This window comes from Ptychodera flava, unplaced genomic scaffold (assembly GCF_041260155.1).
Source record: "Ptychodera flava strain L36383 unplaced genomic scaffold, AS_Pfla_20210202 Scaffold_66__1_contigs__length_654902_pilon, whole genome shotgun sequence".
Classification (NCBI taxonomy): Eukaryota; Metazoa; Hemichordata; class Enteropneusta; family Ptychoderidae; genus Ptychodera; species Ptychodera flava.
This window is the reverse complement of record NW_027248388.1, coordinates 531,029-557,409: the sequence shown is the minus strand read 5'-3', so window position 1 is coordinate 557,409 and position 26,381 is coordinate 531,029. Positions and strand designations below refer to the sequence as shown.

Here is a 26,381-nt window from a genome sequence, read left to right as displayed (position 1 = left end):
GGAAATCACGAACAGGGAGAGTATCACCTGTATTTCCGAAGTGACATCGCCTTAGCCGGCCTTTACCACTGCCAGATTTTATTCGATGAAGTATCACAGCATGTTCAATTGAGTATAATAAGTAAGTTTCAATTTAGACATTTAACATAGACCAATCAATCTGTATTTTCCTTATCCTCCTTACTAAACATAAGAGGGACACGGTTCTCTTCAAAATTTGCGAATGTATGTATGTATGTATGTATGTATGTATGTATGTATGTATGTATGTATGTATGTCTGTCTGTCTGTCTGTATGTCTGCCCGTATGTATGTATGTATGTATGTATGTATGTATGTATGTATGTATGTATGTATGTATGTATGTATGTATGTATGTATGCAGCGTTGGAAACTACGCCCGTCCTCCCGTCCGAGACGGGTAACTTTTCAGTCGGACGGGAGGAAAATTGTACTTCCACGTCCGTGTGTCGGGCTCTCGATAGTAGCCCATACGGCATACCCAGTAATCTCATCGATCAGCTGCTTCTAGATGTTGTTTTAAACGAAATGTAGTATACCAATATGTCGGACTTCGACGCGCTTATGCTACTGAAACTGTGCAACTGTGTGACGCCGGAATGCAATGCAAGCGAGACGTGTAAACACGGGTAAACAGGAAGTCGCTCATACCAGTAAATCTCACACTAAGCGAGATTTGCGCGATATCAGCCAGTGCTATAAATATAAAGATATAAAGGAAAGATAAAAAGATATAAAGGATATAAAGGAAAATGAGGGCAACTCCACACATCGGCTCTACCAAGATTGTTTAGTATTACGATATGGTGAATAAAAGGATCATTGCATTTATTTTGTGTGGAATACATGGCGAGACACCGGTGAATCGATAGTGCCTTGACCCTATTCATGTGATTTGGGTCCCCGGTAAACCGGTTTGTTGATTGAGTGATTCGTCTTAACGGTGTTTCGGAACCAAAAATGGGGTTCCTTCATCAGTCGCTCTCTTGTTTTGTATCCCATCTGTTTGGTTGTGTGATGAAGTCATCTTCGTCCTCCAGGAGGAGACGCCAGATTCGTTATTGAGAGAGTTAGCCACTATTGACTGACTCTATAGTGAGCGATCCGGTGTGTGGTGTCATATTATATCTAACATGACCCACCATCGACCGGAGTTTCTGGACGCTTATAAGGATTTTTGTTTTAGGGCATATTTTGAGCGTTGCTAGTGCTTGTTATGTTAACAGTAAATGTTGTACTAATCTGTCAACGATTAGTTTGTTTTAGGCATTTAAATCGATTACCCGAACTTTTAGTTTTGTGTCAATTTTTCGTGGACTTTGTAATAGATTTCGGGTCGATATTGGTGCCTGCTTTCCGGTGTTTGAAAAGCATGTTGTGGAGGGCTGCTTCGAGAAATAAATCTTGTTTCTCTGTGTTTAGCCATTCCCAGGTTTCATGGTTTCGTTAACTATATTTGCTGTAAACGCCCTTTGAAATCGGTTTGGTCTGAGGAGAGTATTGGTTTATTTAATTCATGCCGCCAACTTTGATTACTTATATGGCAGCTCTCTCAGTTTTTGATTTTCTTTGCCAGATGATATTTTCTGTATTGCTCAGCAATCTTTTCAGTTTGGTTGATTGTAGTACAAATTCGATGACAGATTGCATCTTTGTTTTATACGATAAAGTGGCATAAAATGGAGAAAAATTTAAAAAAATTTTTCCCGTTGTTAAAACCGCTATCGTGAAACATTTTAACTGTTTGAGCGATACGGGCAATGTGTGTTTGAATTAACTAATTAATTAATCAGAGTGTTATCAGCTTTGTTATTGTAGAAATTTTGTATTCAAGTCCGGATTAGAATTCATTTCAAACAGTGGAATTCAGAATAGTTTGTTTGTAAGATCATAATTAATACTCATGTTGAAAATAAAGTTGTTTACAGTTTGAAGTACATAATGGTTTTGTGTTTTTTGAATGAATAGATTTGTCAAAAATTCAGGACAGGCAACTTTCTGGCAGGACAGGCAAGTTTTGAAAGTTACCAGTCCTGATGTCTGGCAAATATTTTGGCCAGTTTCCAACACTGAATGTATGTATGTATGTATGTATGTATGTACGGTACTATGTATGTGTGTATGTATGTATATATGTATGTACTATGAATGTATGTACCGGTATGTATGTATGTACTATGTATGTGTGTATGTATGTATGTTTCTATGTATCTATCTATCTATGTATGGATGTATGGATGGATGTATGGATCTATGGATCTATGTATGTATCAACATGATATATCATGTCACTGAACTCAGTACAGACACAATACAGGGCATAGGTATATGATAAAACCTCTTATCACATTACAATATTCCATGATGTCTTCAAACATTACCTTTTTAAATGCGTTAACAACCTTTTGAAGGATTCGCGTTCAGAAAAAATGTAACAACTTAGCACGGTTATTGAATGTTTTTGGATTTCACACGGCCGAGGGACATGTATTTGAACATCACCTTCGTCCTTTCCTATCATAATAAGGGGTGTCAGGGCATATCGTGCCGTCACTGCTATAACTTTTATATGTGAAGTTGCAACTTGTGTGATGACAGGAGAGGTGACACAAGACTTGAACAAGGCGGGAAACAACTCCTACGCAAGCAACTAAAATGCCCCACCAACGATGCATGATCATAAACCAATGAGGGTGCGTTACAGGAGAGAAACCTCATCCAATTTTTTTGGGTGTGTCATTTACTTTCTTTTACTGTAATGTCACGTTACCGACTCTCGTGAAATAAAAATGTGATCAAAAAAGTATATACTTTGCCTGAAATATAGCACACTGTACATACAAGTGTGAGAAGTTGTAGGTTTCGGGAGACGTAGCAATTCATCGTTACGCCAAAGCGCCTACGTTATGTTTACCACTGTGTGAAGAATATATAAGAAATATCTATAATAATATATCGTAATGAAATTGAAACGAATTTGCAAGTGTCGGATATCAGATGTGAAAGACAGTTATCATTACCATTAAAAGGGAATCGGCTGTATGTTTACTTAATCATTAAATTATACTATTTATTGATTGATGAATGAAAAAACATTACGGAAATAGTGAACTAGTCTAAAGATCACTTAAATAAAGATTCATCTTTGTGGATCTACGATTATCTACTATTGGAAAAGTGTTTCTCATTGACAAACATATGTACAGGGGATCGGAGAAACCCGGAGTTTGTGTTCGCCTCTCAGCATACAATTGGGTACCTCAAATCAAGAAATCGACATAAACCAGCAAATAACTACGCAATCACATTAACCCTTCAAGTACCTCTGCTGCCTAAATATAAGATTTGCTGGTTCGTCCCTTAGCCAGGGCGCTCTCATGCTATGTAAACCCACATCACATTTTCGTGAGATTTGTGACATGGCTGTTCGCGTTTTCATTTGAAGATATTAATTATGATACCAAAAGACAGCGGATATAATGTGACAACTTTTATTTCCCTCGAAACACAATGATCAACTTTAAAATATTTGTAATATCGCTTCTCTGCAGATGATGGACCGTTATGTTCGGTTTTTCCGGGACACAACTATTATAGCACACAAAACAGCAGTGTTCAACTGCACTGCTATCGTTGGTATTCCCCCTGGCCAGTCTGTGTGGACTATAAACGGCAAAGTTGTCTCAAATAGCGACACTGCAGTTCACACATTAACAAAATCATTTGACAGATATGATCAGGGCGCCATTCTCAATTGTGGAATAATACATCAGACTCTAGCACAGCCCGAAGAGACTGGCCTGACATGTGAGCAACCAATTACAATGGATATACAATGTAAGTTTCCTGTTCCGTTTATATTTGTGTTCGTGCTGTCTTGAGTTTTAAGCAAATTAACAAAGCTTATTAGACACTTCATACTTTTTCTGATATGTTTTAATTTTTCCTTCTTCCGAAGTGTAATAGAATTCTTTATAATTATAACTACTTTTCAATTGTTCGAACGCTTTATCAACGTACCAAGGCATTTATTCAACTAAATCTATCTATCTGTGAATAAACACAGGGATATACGACATCATAAATTTATTTTCTCGCTCTTAACCTAGCCCGTTAGGCTGGAAACACCGAATATTTACCGACCATTCCTGCTGATACTCATGAACAATGTAAGCACCACAGAAGGAAATAAAGGAGCTTTCAACGGGTTTAAATGCTAGCGTTGAGTGTTAACAATATTTCATCAGTATTGACCATTATGATATCGAACAAATACTGACATTTAAGCACAGTACCAAAAAGAGATTCGCTACAGTCGGAGTTGCAAGGAAGTGATGAACTACATTAATACAGAGAACATGGCAAAAATCATTCTATAACGATCCTTGTATAACATTCATGTATTGTAAGTGATAGACGGTTAATTTTATTCCTCCTACTAATTTTTGTTTTAGTCCCACCCATTGTAAATATTACGAATGAGACAGAGGGTACTGTCGTCGAAGGTGAAGATTATTTTGCAAAGGGTGAGGTACAGGAGAGGGGTAACCCAGATATTGTCGATAAATGGTATTGGGTCTTTCCCGATGAAACAAAACACAATAATGGAACGTTATATCTGAAAGATGTCACCAGAGAAGCAAATGGCACTTACACATGTGTTGCTGAGAATACTTACTATGATGGCAGTACTGGATACGGAAATGCTACGGTGGATTTGAATGTTCATTGTAAGTATATTGCACTTGGCATTGTTTATTTACATAGTCAAGAATGTGCAAATATGCCTTTTTCTCCCGCGCATAACTTTTCTTGATTGTGCGTTTGGATCTGCAGATGAACCTCTAGCTGTCATTAAAGATGACAGTAATGGAACAGTGATAGAAGGTCAAACATACAAGGCATACTGTGGGGCAGATGCAAATCCAGCCGTGGAATTGTACTGGACTGATCCTAAAGATGACCGTATCGCCATTGGCGATATACTAGAAATCATAGACACAAAAAGAGAGGACGTTGGTAACTACACGTGTCATGCAACAAACGTCTTGTTTACTGGTAGAGCAGGTTATGCGAATGCGACTGTACATTTAGATGTACAATGTAAGTATTAGTCCTGAATATATGTAATTGCATTATGACGACATATTTGTGTGTACTTATCAACATATTTGTGTATACGTAAACGCTTCAAAAGGATCAAGATCTACGTTTGAAATAAACAGATGAACTTTTAGACTATCACAAAAGAGTTCATGGTTGTATGGATGGGTGAATCGAGGTGACCGTATAGCTGCTAAGTTGATCGTGCTTGCAAGATACTCAGACATTGTCGGTCTTGGCAGTTACCTATTTCAAATGTATTTCCATTTTATTGACGATTCTTATCTTTCCCTGGACCTCGTCCCTCGTCATATTAATTCCAATGTGGCCCATTTATTAAAATAAAACAGTTGTTAACCTTTTCATTAGAACATGTTACAATTATTTTTTATGTCCTCTGTCAGAAAAAAAGGTGTTTAATAATACAGGCGAGTGAGCCTGCCATCTGATTAATATCGAATCTCTTGAATAATATGGTACCATCATGGTGATTGCGTTGCAAATATTCTATTTCTACATTCCAATGCAGATAATCCTATTTTGACAACTTTATTCATGGCAATGCAAGCGCTAACGGAGAAATCATTGAAGACGAAAGCATAATGGTTCATTGTATGGTCAGTCATTCCAACCCATCGATTGATGTATTGTATTGGGAAAGTGATCTTGCAGATAACACTTGGCTGAATTTAACTCAGATATCGAGACAGAATACTGGTCATTACACGTGCAGGGCAAACAATACATTCTGGGACGAGTCAACAGGATCAGGAAATACAGCGATATTCATTGACGTGCAGTGTAAGTTCTCCAATACAATGAACCGCTAGTTAGATTAGATACAATGACGTAGCTTGAACCGAACTCCCTGCCGCGCGTATATTGCTGGTAAATATTTCGGCCCCTTGTCTTTTTGCTGCTTGTAAACTGTAATGTAGGTCAAATTACTCAAAATAATTTATTTTCGTGAATACGTTAAAAAGAAAAAATACATTTACAATTCGGACTTAGCGTGTTTGCGAGGGAAAGAAATTGGACATGTTAGCCATACAGATCATTAATTCAAAAATTACAGAAACATGATTTTATCTCTTAATTGAAAATATACAGAAACCTTTATCTGTCGTCTTTGAGATCGTCTGTGCCAATGGATGTTTCTCTTGTGAAGTAGTGCAGCTTGTAGTCGACCTTTGTCTGTAATAACTGGTACATAGGAATTTCTTGATTATTACATATTTAACACAGTTCACTTGTACCGGAGCGCGCGTACATCTGTATTTGCACTGGCATGGAAATACCAAATGTTCTGCCATGACTTAATGTATATGAGCACAGGTTACTGAGACTATTTTGTATGCAAGCAGCTATTATTTTGTCAACAAATCAATCAGGCTATATATTAACTCTGGTAATATCTTTTCCACATAGAAGATTACACAGACGATAGCTCATACAAAGCTTACTATCATTAGGGAAAGACTGCATTAACTTGCATGGTACCTGAAACCCGGGTCCTTGCCTGACCACTCGGGTGACAAACAGAAGACTTTTACCCCCCCCCCAGGTGTGAATGTTCCATTGTTATGCTTATCTTATCCAGCTGGTGCCATTGTAGTGCCATTGTAGGAAAGGCAGGTCTGTGAAATTGATCCTCTTATAATTAAGTAGGGAAGTAGGGTATCCATAAGTTAATGGAGCTTTCCAGTGATGTCTAATGTAACTTTAATAAAAAGAAAGGATATTGTGCGTTGGTCATTCCACCAGAGATGCGTGGAAAGACTCTGAGCGAGAACTTTCCGGCACGGACACTAACTTTTGACCGGTAAACAAGTAACCCTCACACAATAAGCCAATGAGAGTCAATGACACCATGATCGTAAATCAATTCTGAATTCAAAAAAACGGGAACTTGACTGAGATATATCATTCTGCCAAGCTGCCGATGACGAGAGGTCGAGTTCTGGACATCGTTATTAGCGTGTTTCAGTTTAAACAAATGCAATAATTACAGATCAGCGCGTCGAGATTGCAGGCTTGCAAGCACTTAGGCTAGCGCTTGCGCTGAACTCTACTCTCACTCTAGGAGCTGTAGCAGGGCCGGTCGCAGAATACAACTCAAATTTTGTGCACATGAGTACCCCAAGTACGACGCGCTTGCACTGTCTCGCCATGGCGTTCTATCAAGTTTCACCCTATCACTATTAAGGGTAGAACATAAATACTGTGCATTAGGAAGAGCCATGATTATATTTACAGTAAATAAAAATGAGAAGATCAGCGAAGTTAATTGATTAAACATTATGCTGTCTCAGTCGGTGTGATGTCCATGTTTTATCTATTCTGCTAATATACCCTGACCTTTTCGTCCACAGATTCACCAGAGATCGAGAGTTTAAATGACACCATATTTACCGTTGAAGACAGAGATTTTACGATAAAGTGTTCTGTCGAAGCTAATCCAACACCGACCGTCATTTGGAAACACGTTAGAGAGTATTTATCGGACGATGGAATATTGACGTGCACAGAAATACAACGACACCAAAAAGTGGACAATTTACCTGTGAAGCCAGTAAACACATTTTGGAATGACGTCACAGTAACCAACTCGCAGTCATTTTACTTAGACGTGCAATGTATGTATTACGCTACAATTGCGTTGTTTTGTCTTTTTTACTTGTCTTAAGAATTCCAATGATTGTGAAATGAAAGAAGGATGATGTCGTGATCCTAAATTAATACTACCTTATGCAAAATATATAAAATAAATCAACTTCTGCCAGTTGCATATCTAAGTTTACAAAAGCATCAAAACGATGGAAGCCACATAGAGATTACAAATCTACACATAATAATAATGATAACAATACAAATTAAATGATTTCAAAGCGAAAATTTGTTCTATGGTATTGAAAAAACTCTTGTTTGTCATCAGATCCGCCGACACTTGAAGTTGAATCAGAATACGTTTGCAAAGAGGAGGAGAGTGTAACCTTACTCTGCGAATTAAAAGATGCAAACCCGTTGAAAGTAGATTTCGTGTGGCTTTTGGAAAATGGAAGTATGGTATCCAGTGCCAGCGTTACTTTAACTGAAGTTAGTCGCGTTGACGCAGGGCAATACGTCTGTAATGGCTATAACATCTATTATGATGGTGAACATGGCCATGGTAGTGTCACCACAATCCTCGATGTTCAATGTAAGTAAGGCCATCACACATCAAACAATTTGTAGTATGATAGAAACAACCATGAAAAAATATTGTTCCATCACCCTAAAGTAAATTGTCTTGTAAATGCCCAACACATGAGTCTTTATTGTTACTTCACCCGAAGAAGAGATGACTTTGTTTCGTCATTTTATGAAACGTTTAATCTTTAATAAGAACCGGAAGGAGAAATATTTACTATATTTTACATTACTTTAGGAGCTAAATATTGTACAGCAAGCAGTGACGAATCTTCATGTATTCCATTCTGCTAAAACAGTACCGCCACATGTACATTAATGATTACAGACAGACCTGAAGTGTTTACACAGACAGTGCTCATAAGAGTCGCGGAGGGAGCACCTGTCACGCTTGATTGTACGACAGATTCAAATCCGCCGACGGATAGTCACGATTGGACACTTAATGGTGATGTAATATCGTATGAATTGATTCACACCATTGACCGGGCTGATCGTAGTGATGCTGGTTTGTACACTTGTACAGCAGTGAATACATTCTATGACGGCGAGAAAGGCATGGGATACAACACAACACAATTGGTTGTTGAGTGTAAGTATGACCAATACTATGCCATTGATGTAATGAGTCTGCATTAAGTTTATCAATTACAAGGTGTACTCAATGGATATTCATACACATTTCGAAGTGGAGACTTACATGATCATGACAAAATATTAGTCTACGTATCAGTTGTCTCCCTTTTGGTTTATCTGTCTGTCTGCTTATCTCTGTCTCTTGTCTTTGTCTGTCTGTCTTTTTGTATATCTGTCTCAAATATTATAATTGACGTCTCTCTCTAGATGTGGCAAATGTCGATATCGATGGCCTGGAAACTGCAATCGTGACGGAACGAAAACAACAATCACATGCACGGTTACATATGGGATACCCGATCCGCATTCGATTACACTGTACCAGGTCTGGTCCAATGGAACAGAAAACGAAGTTGATACTGTCGAAAATATGGAAGGGCTCAACAATCACACATTCGACCTCCAGATCATCCGACACTGGAATAATGGCAGCTTCTATTGTGCAGCCAGTACAATATTTCATGACGACAGTGTTGACTTTGGAAGAAGTACAAGTATACAGATGATGTTCACTGTAAGTAAACCTGCCGCAAGAAAGTTAAATGAAACGTATGGTATTAACAGTGATAATTTTCAGGGGACATTAACTAAAGGCAAAATAAAGAGAAAGTTTCACTGACATTGCCATTGCAAATACAAGACTGGTACAGTGGTATCAATGAATTATAGGACCATGTTAAAACATAACCCTACTGAGACAGAAATTCTATTATATCGTGAGCAAGGGGTATTAATGATGATAGGGAAACCTATACAAATGTTAAAAGAATAATATAAATCACTTCTGGTTTTATTTAGTGAAACTTATACATGACAAACAAAACACTTGAAGTCTGAACTCCCCAAAATGGAATGTCTAGAAACTACAGTGACCAATCAGGCGGGAAAACTGAAGCCAAGACAACATAAGAAAGTTGCTACAAAGAGTACAGCTTTGCTCTGATTGGTCCTTAAGTAATTACGTAAAGCAACCTGATTGGACCATTAACTCAACTGTGATCTGTCCTCCCCATGCCAGGATGTGCGTTCTGCATTAAGCTCGACATGTATTTACGAAGTACATGTTGCGTTGAAAATTATAAATGACTCAATCACGAAATAAAACATGCAAGTTGACTTTTATTTTTAAATTCACTATGAAAATAGTTCTGGTTAACTTTCAGTCAAACGATTAAGGTGTGACAATTATAAAAAATCCGTTGGAGCTTTCGACGTTCGATATGCAAGGCGTGTATATACAAGGCATATATATATATATATATATATATATATATATATATATATATATATATATATATATATATATATATATATATAATATATATATATATATATATATATATATAATATATATATATACTGAGAATCTAGGAACTTGTAGTTGTCACTCTACAGGCTGTTTCATGCGCTAAGCAATCATCAGGAGTCCTCCCCATGCCAGGATGTGCGTTCTGCATTAAGCTCGACATGTTATTACGAAGTACATGTTGCGTTGAAAATTATAAATGACTCCTGATGATTGCTTAGCGCATGAAACAGCCTGTACAGTGACAACTACAAGTTCCTAGATTCTCAGTATTACCGCCCTGCAGAAATGCATTGAGCACTATACTTTGCCTGCATTGACAAGCAAACCATTTTCATATATAATATATATATATATATATATATATATATATATATATATATATATATATATATATATATATATATATATATATATATATATATATATCTATATGTGTATGTATATATATATATATATATATATATATATATATATATATATATATATATATATATATATATATATATATATATATATATATATATATATATATATATATATTATATATATATATATATATATATATATAGAGAACCGTACTCTCTATGCCCAAGTTCAGAGGTTGCCATAAAGCCATTATGGTGATAATCGGGAGGGCACATTGTATACATTTTGTGTATATATATATATATATATATATATATATATATATATTATATATATATATATATATATATATATATATATATATATATATATATATATATATATATATATATATATATATATATATATATATAAGAAACTTGGGTTGAAACACACTACCACACCTGGTTGTTAGATTCCAAACGTATTTATTATACCTCAAACACAACGTTTCGCTCTAAATTTAGAGCTTTTTCAGGTGTTTTCTACAATAAAAAGTACGAACATGAAAATTACAATGGTTGAATTGTGTAGGAAAACGAGCAATGTAGAGTTATAAGTCTGTAAAAATCTGGAAATGTACATGAATGACAGGAGAGACTAAAAATTACAATGGTTGAATTTTATAGAAAAACGAGCAATGTGGAGTTACAAGTATCTGAAAATCTGTAAATGTACATAAATGAAAGGAGAGAGACTAACCTCGAGGTTGTGACTACGGTCAAAACTGTCTGGACCTACGCCGAGAGCTGGAAATTGGCGCGCTGAAGTCCAGGGGGGGGTCCCTTTAAATACTCAAAAGCTGGTATGTGGGGGCGCTGTTAAATGCTATGTAAATTTTGGGCGAATGTTTAGGCCAGCTGGAGACAGTGTGTCAAGTTTTTTGATCCATTGTGATTCTAAATGTTTGCGTAAATATTAACAACGCCGGAGAATCCAGCCCCGGTTTCACCAAATGTCAATCTACGAGGGGTTGCAACATTTGCAAATATACCCTTAATACATCACAGTTCCAAAGCACAGTCAACAAGAAAACATACACAATCAGAAATGCCATCAGCTGCAACAGCAAAAAACGTCGTATACCTCCTCACATGCCAACGCTGCCATAAACAATATGTAGGGGAAACTAAAACACCTCTCAGACTTCGTTTCAATAACCACCTCTCCTCAGTGCGTCATAAAAAAGATACCCCGGTCGCCATACATTTTAATTCTGATCAACACAGTATCAGTGATGTTTCAATAATTGGCATCATCCAAGTCAATAAACAGGATGACAAACTACGCAAACATTTAGAATCACAATGGATCAAAAAACTTGACACACTGTCTCCAGCTGGCCTAAACATTCGCCCAAAATTTACATAGCATTTAACAGCGCCCCCACATACCAGCTTTTGAGTATTTAAAGGGACCCCCCTGGACTTCAGCGCGCCAATTTCCAGCTCTCGGCGTAGGTCCAGACAGTTTTGACCGTAGTCACAACCTCGAGGTTAGTCTCTCTTCTTTCATTTATGTACATTTACAGATTTTCAGATACTTGTAACTCCACATTGCTCGTTTTTCTATACAATTCAACCATTGTAATTTTTAGTCTCTCCTGTCATTATGTACATTTCCAGATTTTTACAGACTTATAACTCTACATTGCTCGTTTTCCTACACAATTCAACCATTGTAATTTTCATGTTCGTACTTTTTATTGTAGAAAACACCTGAAGAAGCTCTAAATTTAGAGCGAAACGTTGTGTTTGAGGTATAATAAATACGTTTGGAACCTAACAACCAGGTGTGGTAGTGTGTTTCAACCCAAGTTTCTTCTATCTTCACCCCACTCCACGCTCCACTGGGGATCACCTGAATTCCTACAGTTTCTTATATAGATATATATATATATATATATATATATATATATATATTATATATATATATTATCTATATAATATATATATATATATATATATATATATATATATATATATATATATATATATATATATTTAATTTGCATTCACCCGACTGTAAACATCGGAATCAATGGTTTGTATTGTGAACAATCATCGTAAGAGAAATGCCTAGAAATTGTTTTGGAAGACAGGGCGAGCTTCTAAAGACAGTTAACCAGAATCGATGTGAAATCTCTAGTAAAATCTAGAGTATATTCAATATCTACAGATACACCAAGTATAACCAACCCAAAGACGAGACGATTGAAGTTGCCATTGGGTCATCTGTAAGTCTTCATTGTAACGTAGATGCCTATCCTATTGCCGAGATTACTTGGGCGAAGAATGGTGTGAAATTAGATACAGGAGACAATTTCAGTAAATTGCTGATTTCTAATGTAGATGCCAGCCATGGAGGGGGATACTTGTGCACGGCAGAAAATTATCTTGGAGTGGATGAACATAAAATTCAACTTAACGTAAATGAGCAAGAAAGGCAAAGTAAGTACTGATGCTGTTTGTAAGTGAGTTGTTGGCAACTTTGTATATACTTATTTGATCGGTATGCTTATATTGATGTCAAAACTGAACTATTGTCTTGGTAAAACCTAGATTATTGTTACTAAATTTTAGGGACAAATTTCAACTCAGGATTATTCAAGTGTGGTTTGTCTGATACAAAATGCTTGAACTGTTACCCAACTTGACGCACAACATTGCAAAGACAAATCGTAACCCCAACAAAGTATAGATTGACAGTAATTTATTAAGTAAATTCTTGATCGGGTTGGTTTGTATGTCATCTATTTACCTATAAACCTAATAAGTAGGATCAGCCTTCTTTAAATCACCTAAAAAGAAAGAAAAAATAATGATCTGTTTCTGTAAAGCTATTTGTCCTGTCAGACACATGTTGAGAATTATTATGAAATTTTCCTCACATGTTTCCTTGATTTTGTTTTCCAAAATCATCTTTTTAAGTAGTTTTTTTGTGATTGAATATCGTAAAATGCGTTATTTTCCTATTTAAACATTCTACAGGTTCAGTTGTTGGACCAGTAGTATCAACAGTTGTCGCCATTGTGTGTGTAGTTGCTGTGGCTGTTGCCTCTGTGTTTGTCATAAAAAGAAGAAAGAAAATGACATCTGACCGCGTAAGAAGGGAAGAATTCATTACTGAAGTTTTTACTGATCCTCTCAGAAAACCTAACCTGCACTAACACATCCTTTCTACGTAAAAGGAAGCATGGGTTTATAAAGATTCGCAACCGATTTCAAAAACGTTTGTAGAGAAGTTTTTGAGTCCCGATTTTCAATATTTATCATTATTCTTCTCTATTTTGACTTTCAATCACCCCCAAGATTTATATAGATTTTTTGTGTCAACAAATATCCAAAAACATTTCGTGGACATTCTATTTCTTTATGCAATGTTCTGCTATTTTAGTTTATCATTTAGCACCCGCAATAAACGACAATGTAAAACACAAGCCAAAGTATAGTTAGTTAGTCAGTTAGTTTATTATAGTATGAGGTCAAAATTACATATTCTTTACAAAAACAGTAACAACGTGAAGAGGGAAACCTCCCAGCCAAAGGCTAATTAGTGCTACATATGCCTTGGTTGGGCTTTACTTATAATTTTATATTTTGTATTAGATGGAAGGAGAGACAGACCACTATCAAGAAATTAGACTTGCAATATATACAACAGGTGTGGTATCTTTATCGTTAAACTTTACATACATTAATCAAATGACCATATATCACATCATATCTTAAGTTAAGGTCAATCAACCAACACCCACAAAACGATCGTAAGTTTGTTAGTGATGACTGTAAGACTTGATTGCTGCTTCGTCGGCAATTCATAGAATGACTGAATGTATTGTTGAATACATTATTTGTCGATCTAGCTAAGTTCTTATTTTGGCGAGCGTTATTTTGTAATACGTGTATATTTAACCTATAATAACGACGGCAAGAATCATTGCCACCAGATCATTACTATTATTTAAATTTCTGTGTTATCATTCTCTCGACAATATTGCACTGATTAACTTTTGTTGAATTATCTGTCATGTTTCATTGACATCGTCACAAGCAATGACTATCACGCCTCAAAAATTATATATCATGAAATTAATATCATTTTATTCAATGTGTACAAAATGTAACTCTGACAATTTAGTCTATAAGAGGAGATCAATGCGTCAGCTACAATAGTTAATACCATGGAATAATTACGACGATACTCGGCGAGTTGCTGATGTAATATTACTTTCGGCCCTGTGATCAGGGTCATTTTCTCATATTATTTGAAGCAAATTTATAGATTCTGAAGAGACAACTTATTTATACAGCAAAACACTCAATACCTGGAAACTCAGACATTTGTACGCTAAAGTTTTGTAATACACAATGCAACAGACAGAATATTATGTAAACTCCTCTGGACTTATTCGTTGTCCTTATTTTAACAGCCTTCTGTCTACACAAGTCTTGAGACCTATGCCGCTTTGTCGAATTCGAAGTCTGACTCTGATATAGTATATGCGAAGCCTGGTGATATTGTTCTTGAGTTCCCCAAAGAATACGTGCGTCCTAAAGATGTCATCGGTGAAGGCACTTTCGGAAGAGTAGCCAAAGCTGAAGCTTGGGAACTTGCTGGCAGTGAAGGTGTCAATATTGTTGCACTAAAGACAGTAAAAGGTAATGATAATGATTCATCGATGGGGAGAGAGAGAGAGAGAGAGAGGAGAGAGAGAGAGAGAGAGAGAGAGAGAGAGAGAGAGAGAGAGAGAGAGAGTATTAGTAATCGTAATTAGAATTGCACAAATAATAAAACACCTATTGCCTGGTGATGAGGGCTATAGCGCCCGTCTATTACCCCTAGGGTCGTGCATTACCAGAAACACATTGCTATTCCCTGAGGCCGTAGGCCGAGGGATATAGCGGTGTGTTTTCTGGTAATACGGCCACGAGGGGTAATAAACGGGCGCTATAGCCCGAATAAACACCAGGTTATAGGTGTTTTATAACACACCACACGCTCATGTTGTATTATGTTATAGTTAAATAATAACACATGAAAGCGAGGGCAATATCACGATTTATTGCCTGCACAAGGGATGGTGATCATGATCGAAATATTGATGATGCCCGAGGAATGACCACCAGCCCGAGGGCAGGCAAAAAATCGTGGTATCGCCCTAGCTCTCATGTGTTATTATCTTTATTACACCGAACAAGCAAACATGCAAAGACACAAAAACACAAAGACTTCTTCGAGTACAGTTCGCCTTTCTGAGTCCAGACCTCAGCGTAAAATGTTGTCAGTGCCGAGTCTAGGGTTGCCGCTGAAAGTTTGCCGGTCTCCTAGGTGGCGTATCCACATGTGTTGCTTGCATAGTCGCAGAACACAGAAATTGCATTCCTTGTTGCCATTTTCGTTCGTTTGCTGCTTACTTGCATCAAAATATCGTTTAACTGTGCCGGTGACAGCTCAGTATGACATTTCGCAGTTGCCGACTTCAAGTACATGCGAACGACAATTTGTTAAGCGCAGAAAGGATGCGCAGTAAGTAAAATGACGTCATCCATGTAATATCAAATGCATGCAGAGGGCATCATCACGTTCGCAAAGGGCATAATCATGTTTTTTACATGTCACGTGATTCGTGTTTGACCAATGGCAGTGCACGCTGAATGAGTGAGGTGTAATAATTTGTAATGTGTTTGATATTTTGCACCTCAGCAAGCCACCATAAGATTACTTGGCGATATTTCCACAGTTGTTCAAGCTACAGGAGTACATGTAGTACCACTTTCTTCCAAAAATATTCTAAGCATACCTAGCAACATCCTTGGTTGCACCTGAATATTTTTCGTCGATGGGCTGTTCAAGTTCCTACGCTGTTTCTGGAAAATGTGTCCATTTTAGAGAGAGGCTCATCGCTCATCCCGGGCGCACATCATTTTCTAGTCACCCGCCATTGTTTGAAAGCTGCAGACGACACTACGGTCAGATGACCGCGCACTTTTCCAATTTGGTCAAAACTATTTTCCTAGGGAAATAGCTTTTCAAAAAATACCCTCTGACGTCACTTTTTGGGACTAGCCGTATCGCTTTTCTCGTCACGTGACGTATTCTGGCGAATCGCGACACAAAATTAGCATTTGGTGTGTTATAATAAACTGTTATGATTTCAGTTCACTCCAACCAAAGTTTCCCTATATTCCCTATATTTCGTGTATATATATATATATATATATATATATATATATATATATATATATATATATATATATATATATATATATATATATATATGCTAGTGTCATGTATATACAATTTTCAACTTTCTGTTATTAAAGAAACTATTATATATTGATTAGATAATGCTTCACAAGATGACAAGAAGAGGCTGATAGATGAATTAGAGTTACTTAAAACCATCGGTCAGCACAAGCATGTACTTTCACTTATTGGATGTTGCACCAAGACAGGTAAGTTAAGCTTCTTACGCTATAAAACATAATATTGAAATTTATAAGTCCAATAACTAAGAATGAGATTTAGCGAGGCTATAATTGATGACCTGTGAGTTCCTTATCTCGCGCAAGACTCGTATTGTCACATCTCAGTAACATTTTCGAAGTTCCTGTTCTGGGTTTATGGTCTGCTTTCATTATTATTATCAATGTACTCTCCTGTACTTTAACAAGAACCGGTGTACCTGTTGTTTGAGTATATGGCACTTGGGGACTTGCAGAAATATCTGAGAGAGTCTCGCAAAGCTAATACGGACAACTACGCCAATGCGAGAACAAGGTCAGCTAGTCTGACAAGCAGTGATCTCGTAAATTTTGCCCGACAAATTGCAAGTGCAATGGATTACTGTCATCGAAGAAGGTAGAGTATGCTTTTGTTAACTTTAACAAATGACAGGCTGATCTGATCTGATCCAAACCATTGCTTTAGTCGGAACGTCTTGAATGACGTCATACTTATGTCTCATTAAAGAATCTCTGAAACTCAAAGTAACATAAGCGAATATAACTTCGAATATTATTTAGATAACGAAATTTCAATATTCCAACGCCAGTGGTATCAGACGTACGATTAAGCCAAACAAGAAACAGATATCTTACGACTCAGGCGTCAAAAACGTGTCAAAGAAACACTGTACAAAATACAACAGCCTAGAAATATTCAGAAAAAGATATTTACCTAAGACACAAGAATTGTAGAATTCCCAAATAAGTTTTTGTGTACTTAAACCATAGTCCTGGGCTATTTTCTCATCTGTCATCGCGATGACTTATACGTTGAACGGTGATTTCATGACGACAACTCATCGTGCACAATCATGCAGAAATATTTATTTATGTGTACAGTGCATTCACGGTGATCTTGCCGCCAGAAATGTCTTGTTAAATGCAGACAAGATTTGTAAAGTGACGAACTTTGGACGAGATCTGGACAATTTAAGAGGCAGTGGGGATGACAAGAAGGTACGTATGCATTGATTTTGCTCTCAGTTATAACACACATTAGGATATTCTTGTGACGGTATTATGACAACTTAATTTTTCAGTTGCAATTTGCATTTACATTTCAAAAGTCTCACCATGAAGTGTGATTTGTGCGTTTTACTTTCAGACGCGATTGCCTGTACGGTGGATGGCACCCGAAGCACTCTGGTCGTCTGAAATATCAACAAAGAGTGATGTTTGGTCATTTGGCGTGGTGGTGTGGGAGATAGTTACCTTAGGTAGGCTGAAACAAAAACACAGTCCTTCCACTAAGGAAATAGAGGGACTGTGAACAAGGCGAACATTATTAAACGTATTGCACTCGCTGTGACAAGAAATAGGGCCCTATCCCTGGAGGCGATTCAATTATTTGTTTTGTCTATTGCCTGAACTATCAAGACCTGAGTAGGTTTTTTGTTTGGTCTGGTCCAAAGCCCCATTTCTACGGCTGGCTGCGCTTCTCAAGAAATAGGGTCAGGTATGGGTTAATATTTCAGTCAGAATTTTGACTGCATTTTAATGAGCACAGTCAATTGACAAAATCATATGATCAACACGTCTTTATAGTGGCAATCTCGGAAATTAGACGAAACATCGTACGTTGAAGGTAGTTGCACGACTACATTTTAAGTCTCAGACATTTTTTTCTATGGTAGCATTTAGTTGTGAAATGACGATTATCGTCTATGATTTTTTTTTCTCAGACGTGACCTGGTGACCATGGTGACGGACTTTCTATCCTCTTTTTGCATGTACGGCCATGGCTAAAAAATAAATGAGTTTTCGTTTTTCATTCAATGTCGACATAGGATGCTCGGTTCCGGAAACTATGGTGGTAAAATTACTCCATGGTCATAGTAAATCTAAATTCGAAGATTACTCCAAGCTAAAAATAAATTCAACGCAATCACTGCTTTCATACTGTTGACCGATGATAGCCATGCTTACACTAGCCATACCTGACCCTTTTCGTGAGCAGCGCAGCCAGCGGTAGAAATGGGGCAGGGGACATGAGTAAAATATCTTCCCTTTTCATAATAATTGCAGGGCCTCGTTTAAGCACAAGGGTAATAGTTTTTTTTAATCAATTGTCTAATCACGTATACGCAAGGGCACTGGTTGACTACGTCATGTGTCCCACACTATTTTATGCCGATAAATTGATATTTGCTTTCGCACTTTTAAGGAAACACCCGTATCCGGGAATGTCAGCCAATGAAGTGATTGAGTATCTGAAGCAAGATGGCCGGATGAGTAAGCCCAAGTACTGCAATGGCGATCTGTGAGTGTCATTTACACCCATACTTTCAATACAGCTTTCTATGACCTGCTTCAATGTGCTTCGAGGGCAGATATTCAGACTTCCATATCTTTTAAGAAATTTGTGGTCTGTGACTTGTCGGCGCTCGCTTTGGAGCTACAACGTAAAAACAAATAACCGAATTATTTTTCAAAATTGTAATTCTCCGCTGAAGTGAAAATCCAGGGTGGCGGCCATTTTCAATTTTATGAGTCGGTAATAATTTGTTTTTCCAATGAGAAACTTTGCAATCTGACCATTATTTTTCATTTTTGATGTTTAAAAGAAACAATTTAAGTTGCCTGACATAACATTTTAGAAAAAAGTTAGTCTTTCAATATCATACAGGGAAATTTGGTGAAAGGTTAAAAACAAGTACATGTAAATGTATCTTATCGAAAAGCATCAGCAATAGCATCGTCAGATAAAACAACAACAATTTTAAAATCACGATGTCTCGAAAATCATTCAATTAATTTACACAGTATGCGATTTCTTACCTCCTCTTGTACAGGTATCTCCTAATGATGAACTGTTGGTTCCAAAAGCCGTCACGAAGGCCAGCTTTTAGGGAGCTTGTTCGCCAGTTAGAAGAAATGGAAAGGGACAAAGAGGTAATTGCAAACACGTGATATGCTTTTGTGAGATGTTTTCTATCAACACACTTTAACCAAACAAATGTAAGTGCAGACCACAAACTGAACAGCCGGGCATGTAATTAAAATAATGAGCGACTATATTTTTTCGCTCGTAGGTTTATGTAGACATTGAGAGTGCTTATGCAGATGTACAACAAGAGATAAAAACCAAAGAGTGAAGAAACAGCAAGGAGATTTGGGCAATGAGACCGGCGGACAATACCAATAAAGGAAAATGTAAAACAACAGGCGCCTTTTCCATAAAAAAATTGAAATTGAATTGTGTTCATTTACTCAGGAAATGTAATGCTAACATATAATAACTACTTTCCAAATTATTGAATTGAAAAATGTATTTACATTTTATTTACTTATAATGTATATTATGACTTGAAGTTTTAACTACATGTGGTACTATAGTTTTTATTATTTCTGTCATAGTATTTTTGCATTGAATATTTTCAAACGTTTGTAATAAATAATCACATACCAATCAAACTACCTTCTTATAATCACACATACATATAAAAGAGCAGCGTACATGTCTTTAACCCGCAACCAATTTACGTACATACACTTGAACATATGATTGACATAAACACAACTTTACAAAAGTAGGTTGTTGTTTTGTACAGTCCATAAACAAGTTTTGTAAATAAGAATTTCAAATGGAAATTGTTATGACTCGCTTGTTTCTACTTACACATTTCTAAATGTTCTTTTGATCAGAAAATACGTGGCCTACATTGAACAGTTTTTGTGGAATATTGATGAAGTAAAAACTTTCACATTAGTGTTTTATTGGAATATTTTAGAGAAGAGTCGTTTTGGTCGGGTGGGCTTTGTTTCAAATTTTAACTCAAATTTATCCTCTACAATTACTCATAGGTCATGCGCATACATATAAAACAAAGAAGTTGAACTTCATTGCTCTCTACACCTTGTCTGTCAGTTGTCAATTTTAAGACGTTTAGCACAAATATCGGGTAGAGGATCACTATTCAGTCATAGAGGGTATTTGCACGATACGTTAGTGTACAACTTCATACCATGTATGTTTTGTCAATTTCATGCACATGCTCTCGGTGACCGGAGATGATTAACAAAACTAGTTACCAATCTCTGACCATTCAGCACCTAACTAATCAGTGACGACTATTGCATGGATTAAGTTCAAGTACACAGCAGATATACACTACCGTTGAAAAAATGTAAACAGTATGGAAACTATTTGAAATTTTGATTTGTTTTTAATTCTGTGTATTAACTAATAATCCTGTAGGAGCAAACACGAATGTTTGGGTTATTAAAACGCGTCAAGTAGTTTGAAAGAACACATTTCTACGATTAAGAATTAAAATCTTACTCCGTTGTTGTTGTTTTTTGGTTCGTTTTGTTTTCTTTCTGTTTGTTGCTGTATCAAGGATATCCCAAAAGTGTGTATTAAAATCATGTTGTTTTCAATAAAGATGTCAATAGTTATTTTTAAATTCTCGTCATTTAAGTTTTGGAGGAAATTTGTTTTTCATTGGATTATAGTGCAGATTGGTATCGATTATAACATTTTCGAGAAAAATTCGTGTACTGGTTTGAGGATTATATTTCTAGAATGGCGCGATGAGAATATTCCACCAAATAGGAATAGCACTGATTAATGGTGATAAGTATCATCTACGACTCAACAGAATGAGTCTCATGGACATATATTCAGATTATCAAACCTTTACGATACCAGTGTGTGGCGCTTATTGCGAAGTTCCTGGAGAAAATAGACTTAGTGAAATTGAATGCGGCTTGTCCAAAAGTAAGTTACTGGAAATAAATATACCGTCGTGAATATCCTGTGTAATCTGGTACGCGAGATGAAATTGGTATAATGCCGTAACTACGGCGGTATAGATTATGAATACTATAGTGATGAGCTATTGAGTAGTTTCCTTGCAGGGTGCTTGGTTTATTAGGCTACAGTGTCAGGTTTTATTGATTTTTTTGTGAGTAATGAAACTCCGTCAAGTGTGTCAGATCAAGACCTTTTTGTATGACAATAGTTCGCTGGGAAAGAGTAAAGGGCGAGTGTAATGTTACAGATCGAGAGGAGAGACCGAAAGATTGCAAGAGAACTGTGAAACAAGTCTTTTAGGACAATTAGTGATCTAATAGGGTTGACAGAGAAACTTGTTCATCGTTTTCATAGGTCATCAGCGTGTGATCCGGAGTTTTCCATGTGTGACGTCATGACCTCGTGGTAAATAAACGTCTAAGGAACGTCGCTGGGACTGAACAACGATCAATCGCTGTTATCAGAACTTGAAGGAATTTCTTTCGGCTACTGCTAGGACTGCAGAGAGTTTCTGTAGAGTCGAAAAATTTGTTTGAAAAATTTGAACGGAGAGTGCGATTCAATAAAATTGTTCATTTCACGGAGTTGCCAAGTTCTGAGTTTGGAATACAGAATACATCCTTTGTACTGTAATTAGATAGTGAGTATATCGTAAAGTACCAAGGGCAAAATGATGATTGTTTGATATCATTGTTCTGTGGTTATGATTTTCAACATCAGAGAGCAATTACTATCTTCGTGTATTTATACGTGTATTTTGGGGATTGTATCTGGTGACGAGGGTTGGGTACGCAGAGCTTACGCGCCCTCTAGAGGTCAGATACATGAAAGTTTGTTGACCGTGACGGAGTATTGGAGATTGAGCGTTTAGTTGAAATTTATTTTTTTTTTCATTAAACTTATTAATTTGTTACTTTAAGTTCCCGTGGTGTGTATCATGTGTTGGTCCTCAGACTGTAGCCAGACTGTCTATGCCAACGCTGTGTCTACGATTCAGAGGCCCTATACCGTTTTACTCAGTTTCTTGCGTGTCACCATAGCTGGGTTTGACCAAGAACTGGTGACATATACATTTTTCCTCATAGAGTTAACACTAAGATGGTGGCCATTTAGCATTGCACATTTCTTTAAAAAACAGGTGTCCCCTGATTTCATTCTTACAGTGAAGGGGGAACAGTTTAAGGCGAAAGTTTTAGAAAACATTTCAATCGATCAATTTTAAGGTGCATGCTACCTCATGGATCTTCTTATTGATTCGCATGGCATTCAATACTTATCGTTTAGCGAAAAACCGTATATCGTCAAACTTACAATATGTCCATTTTTTAATAAAATTCTTCAATTAATGAGAAAAAAGGAAACAATATCAGCTGTCTCTGTCGTACTCATAGAAGTTTGTTGCGAGTCGCAACTTCTGAGTCAGGCCCGAGCAAGATGAATACAAATACTTGAACATAACATAGCAAAAGTAAAGAAGGAATCGTATATCTACAAAATATCAGACCGACGATTGAATTAATGTTTTTTATTCAAAAAAACAAAACAAATATAAGCACCATATCTATTTTTAAGGCAGTGCCAAACACTCCATAAAGTCATTGAGGCTCTCTCTCTCTCTCTCTCTCTCTCTCTCTCTCTCTCTCTCTCTCTCTCTCTCTCTCTCTCTCTCTCTCTCTCTCTCCCTCTCATGTTGAACATGAACATCGGATTAACTTTTTATAACTTAAGCCGCATATTCAGATGTGTATTAAGTTACAGATAACATATATTACGGTTGATTAAATTACTGCTAAACCTTATATTTGAATATCATTAATATTTAAAAAAATCTATTTATTAATAATTTGGCAATCATGAGCATGTTTGATAATCAATATTGGTATAGTATTATCTGTCAGCCAACGGTGTGGTCATTTCTGTGTTTATAAGATTATGGTGTTTGTAGTCGTTTGACTTTATTAATATATTTAATATTTGGTTCTTATATAGCGGACATATCCACAAGTAGATGTGATCAGGCGCTTTACAATTATTATTACCCCTGGTCACTGGACCTAATATGATACCACTCAACTCCCTGGGGAGCAGACAACAGCTCACATGTGCAGCCAATAAGCGCAGCAGAGCTAAACGCACACATAGCAACCTCTGTCCTACCAGGTACCAATCACTCTTGGGTGGGAGAAGCAATGAGGAATAAAGTGCCTTGCCCAAGGACACAACACCACAGCCATGCCGGGGCTCGAACTCACCATCCTTTGATCGTGAGTCCACTGCTCTAGCCACTGGCCCATGATGCCTCCGTTATTATACGGCAGTGATGGCTGCCGCAGTAGTTCTTTGAAATGAGCCTTTGGAGATCAAGTTCATTAACAAAATCGTTTTATTCAAACTTGAACAGCGCTTTGGATATTTCAGATTATTACTGGTATTCATTCTCTGTCAAAACAGAAAATTAGTAAGAATAATTGAAAGCGTGGCAACGCAGGAAGAAATACCAATAAAATAAATATCGATTGTGGAAGTAAAATAAATATCAATGATGGAACATGACATGAATCAGCTCATCAGTTATCTTTTCTTGGTTCATTTGTTAATATCTTCTTTCAGTTCACTGTTGGTTATAAGTCTTCTGATGGCCTTCATAAACTGATAATCGGATACATTATCAGTAAAAATCAGGGGTATGACGTCACAAAATTCACTGGTATTGACAAAGCTATAATATAATATTGGATACAAGACTGTCAACATCTACATAACGTTTGATAGAGTGCAGTTTAAAAAATGATGGACTACGTTAATCGGTTATGCACTTAGTATGGTATCAGATATTTGAGACAAGTTAAAACACAGCAGATTAGTAAAGTGTTTGAGTTTATCTCTACACTGATCCTCTTGTCAGTATGCACTCCGTCTCTCTTTTTTTCGATATATTTGCTAAATGTTGACGTTCTCGGGTCATCAGCTTCTTTTGTGGAAGGCACAAACCTAGCCTCTGTGACTGACGGGGTACCTAACCCTACTATAATTACACTGTTCCATGTCAACGAAACAGTGAACCGGGTGCGGGTCGACAGCATTGAAAACCAGGTGAGGACGGTGTCACGAACCACACATTTGACCTCGGGGTCATGCAACGCTGGCACAGCGGCAGCTACTACTGTGAAACCAAAACAAGATTCGAAGACACAAGCAGGGGAATTGGAATTAGTGAAAAACACATCAATCTTTGTTCACTGTGAGTGCCCTACAAATTAGTATATAAGAGAAAAACATAGTAAAAGCAAATAAAGTACGCAGAAAATCAGGAGATGAGTTCATGTGACATACACATTCCTAATAACGACAGACGGAATAGCGCATCAGGCCGGCATTGCGTTAAATATCGGAGATCAATGCAAGTTGCACCGATTGTGAATACTGTAGACGTCTTCAAACATGGTCGATGTTTGCAAAAAATGATGCTTATCTTAAAGGGCTAGAAAGCATTTTGATATCAGTGCCCCGCCTGAAAAAGACATGTTCGTTATGCAGTACAGAAAAGTAATACAGATCTTAGGAGAACATCGCCATACCATGAAAACACTTGATTCAGTAGCGGGTTGTGTAATCGGGAGAATTACATTACATCAAAAAGATTGAATGGACAGGTGGATTTAAGTATATTATATCGATATTATAACAATACAACAGCCAACTGTATGCGTTTTGTATTTTTTGTTGTTTGAAAGACAGACCAAACATTTTTAAAACCAAACATTTTAACTAATCAGAATATACAATTGACGTTACTTAATGGTCTCCTGCGAGTCTCATCTGCAGAGTCGATGCCTACCCAGATGCCGAGATAACTTGGACGAAAGATATCGAAACCGCAGTTGTAGGAGAAGATTGCGGAACTTATTTTATCGCCAGTGCCAGTGATGACGAAGAAGAGAAGTACGCGTACACCGCAGAAAATTATCTTGGAGTTGATGAACATGAAATCACGCTTAGTGTAGTTTTATCAGGTAAGCAAAGTGTCAATATGCGCAATATGAATCACACATTGTTAGTTAAACCTATTGACAACGAGTTTGCATATCAATCAATAGATCATTCACTCATTCATTCATTCATTCATTCATTCATTCATTCATTCATGCACGATTACACTAAGCTAGGTATGTTTGTACTTGTCGTAGGGATGACCTGGTCTGATATGGCCCATAATCAATACTTTAAATAAAACAGCCAAACATGATATACACGTACAATATATATATATATTATATATATATATATATATATATATATATATATATATATATATATATATATATATATATATATATATATATATATAATGTATATATATATATATATATATATAAAATATATATATATATATATATATATATATATATATATATATATATATATATATATATATATATATATATATATATAT

The 26,381-nt window shown here is 36.6% G+C and overlaps 1 protein-coding gene across 1 annotated transcript; it reads left to right on the top strand.

Moving 5' to 3' along the window:
• The first annotated feature begins 3,575 nt into the window (after nt 1-3,575).
• Nucleotides 3,576-18,442, top strand: LOC139128728 (fibroblast growth factor receptor 2-like). The gene is made up of 12 exons (XM_070694458.1): nt 3,576-3,858; nt 4,476-4,751; nt 4,858-5,124; nt 8,060-8,323; nt 8,642-8,909; nt 12,842-13,113; nt 13,654-13,766; nt 15,096-15,324; nt 17,011-17,121; nt 17,341-17,474; nt 18,013-18,129; nt 18,278-18,442. Exons 1-12 carry the CDS (start codon nt 3,576-3,578, stop codon nt 18,440-18,442), a joined length of 2,499 nt encoding a protein of 832 aa, XP_070550559.1.
• The last annotated feature ends 7,939 nt before the right edge of the window (nt 18,443-26,381 follow it).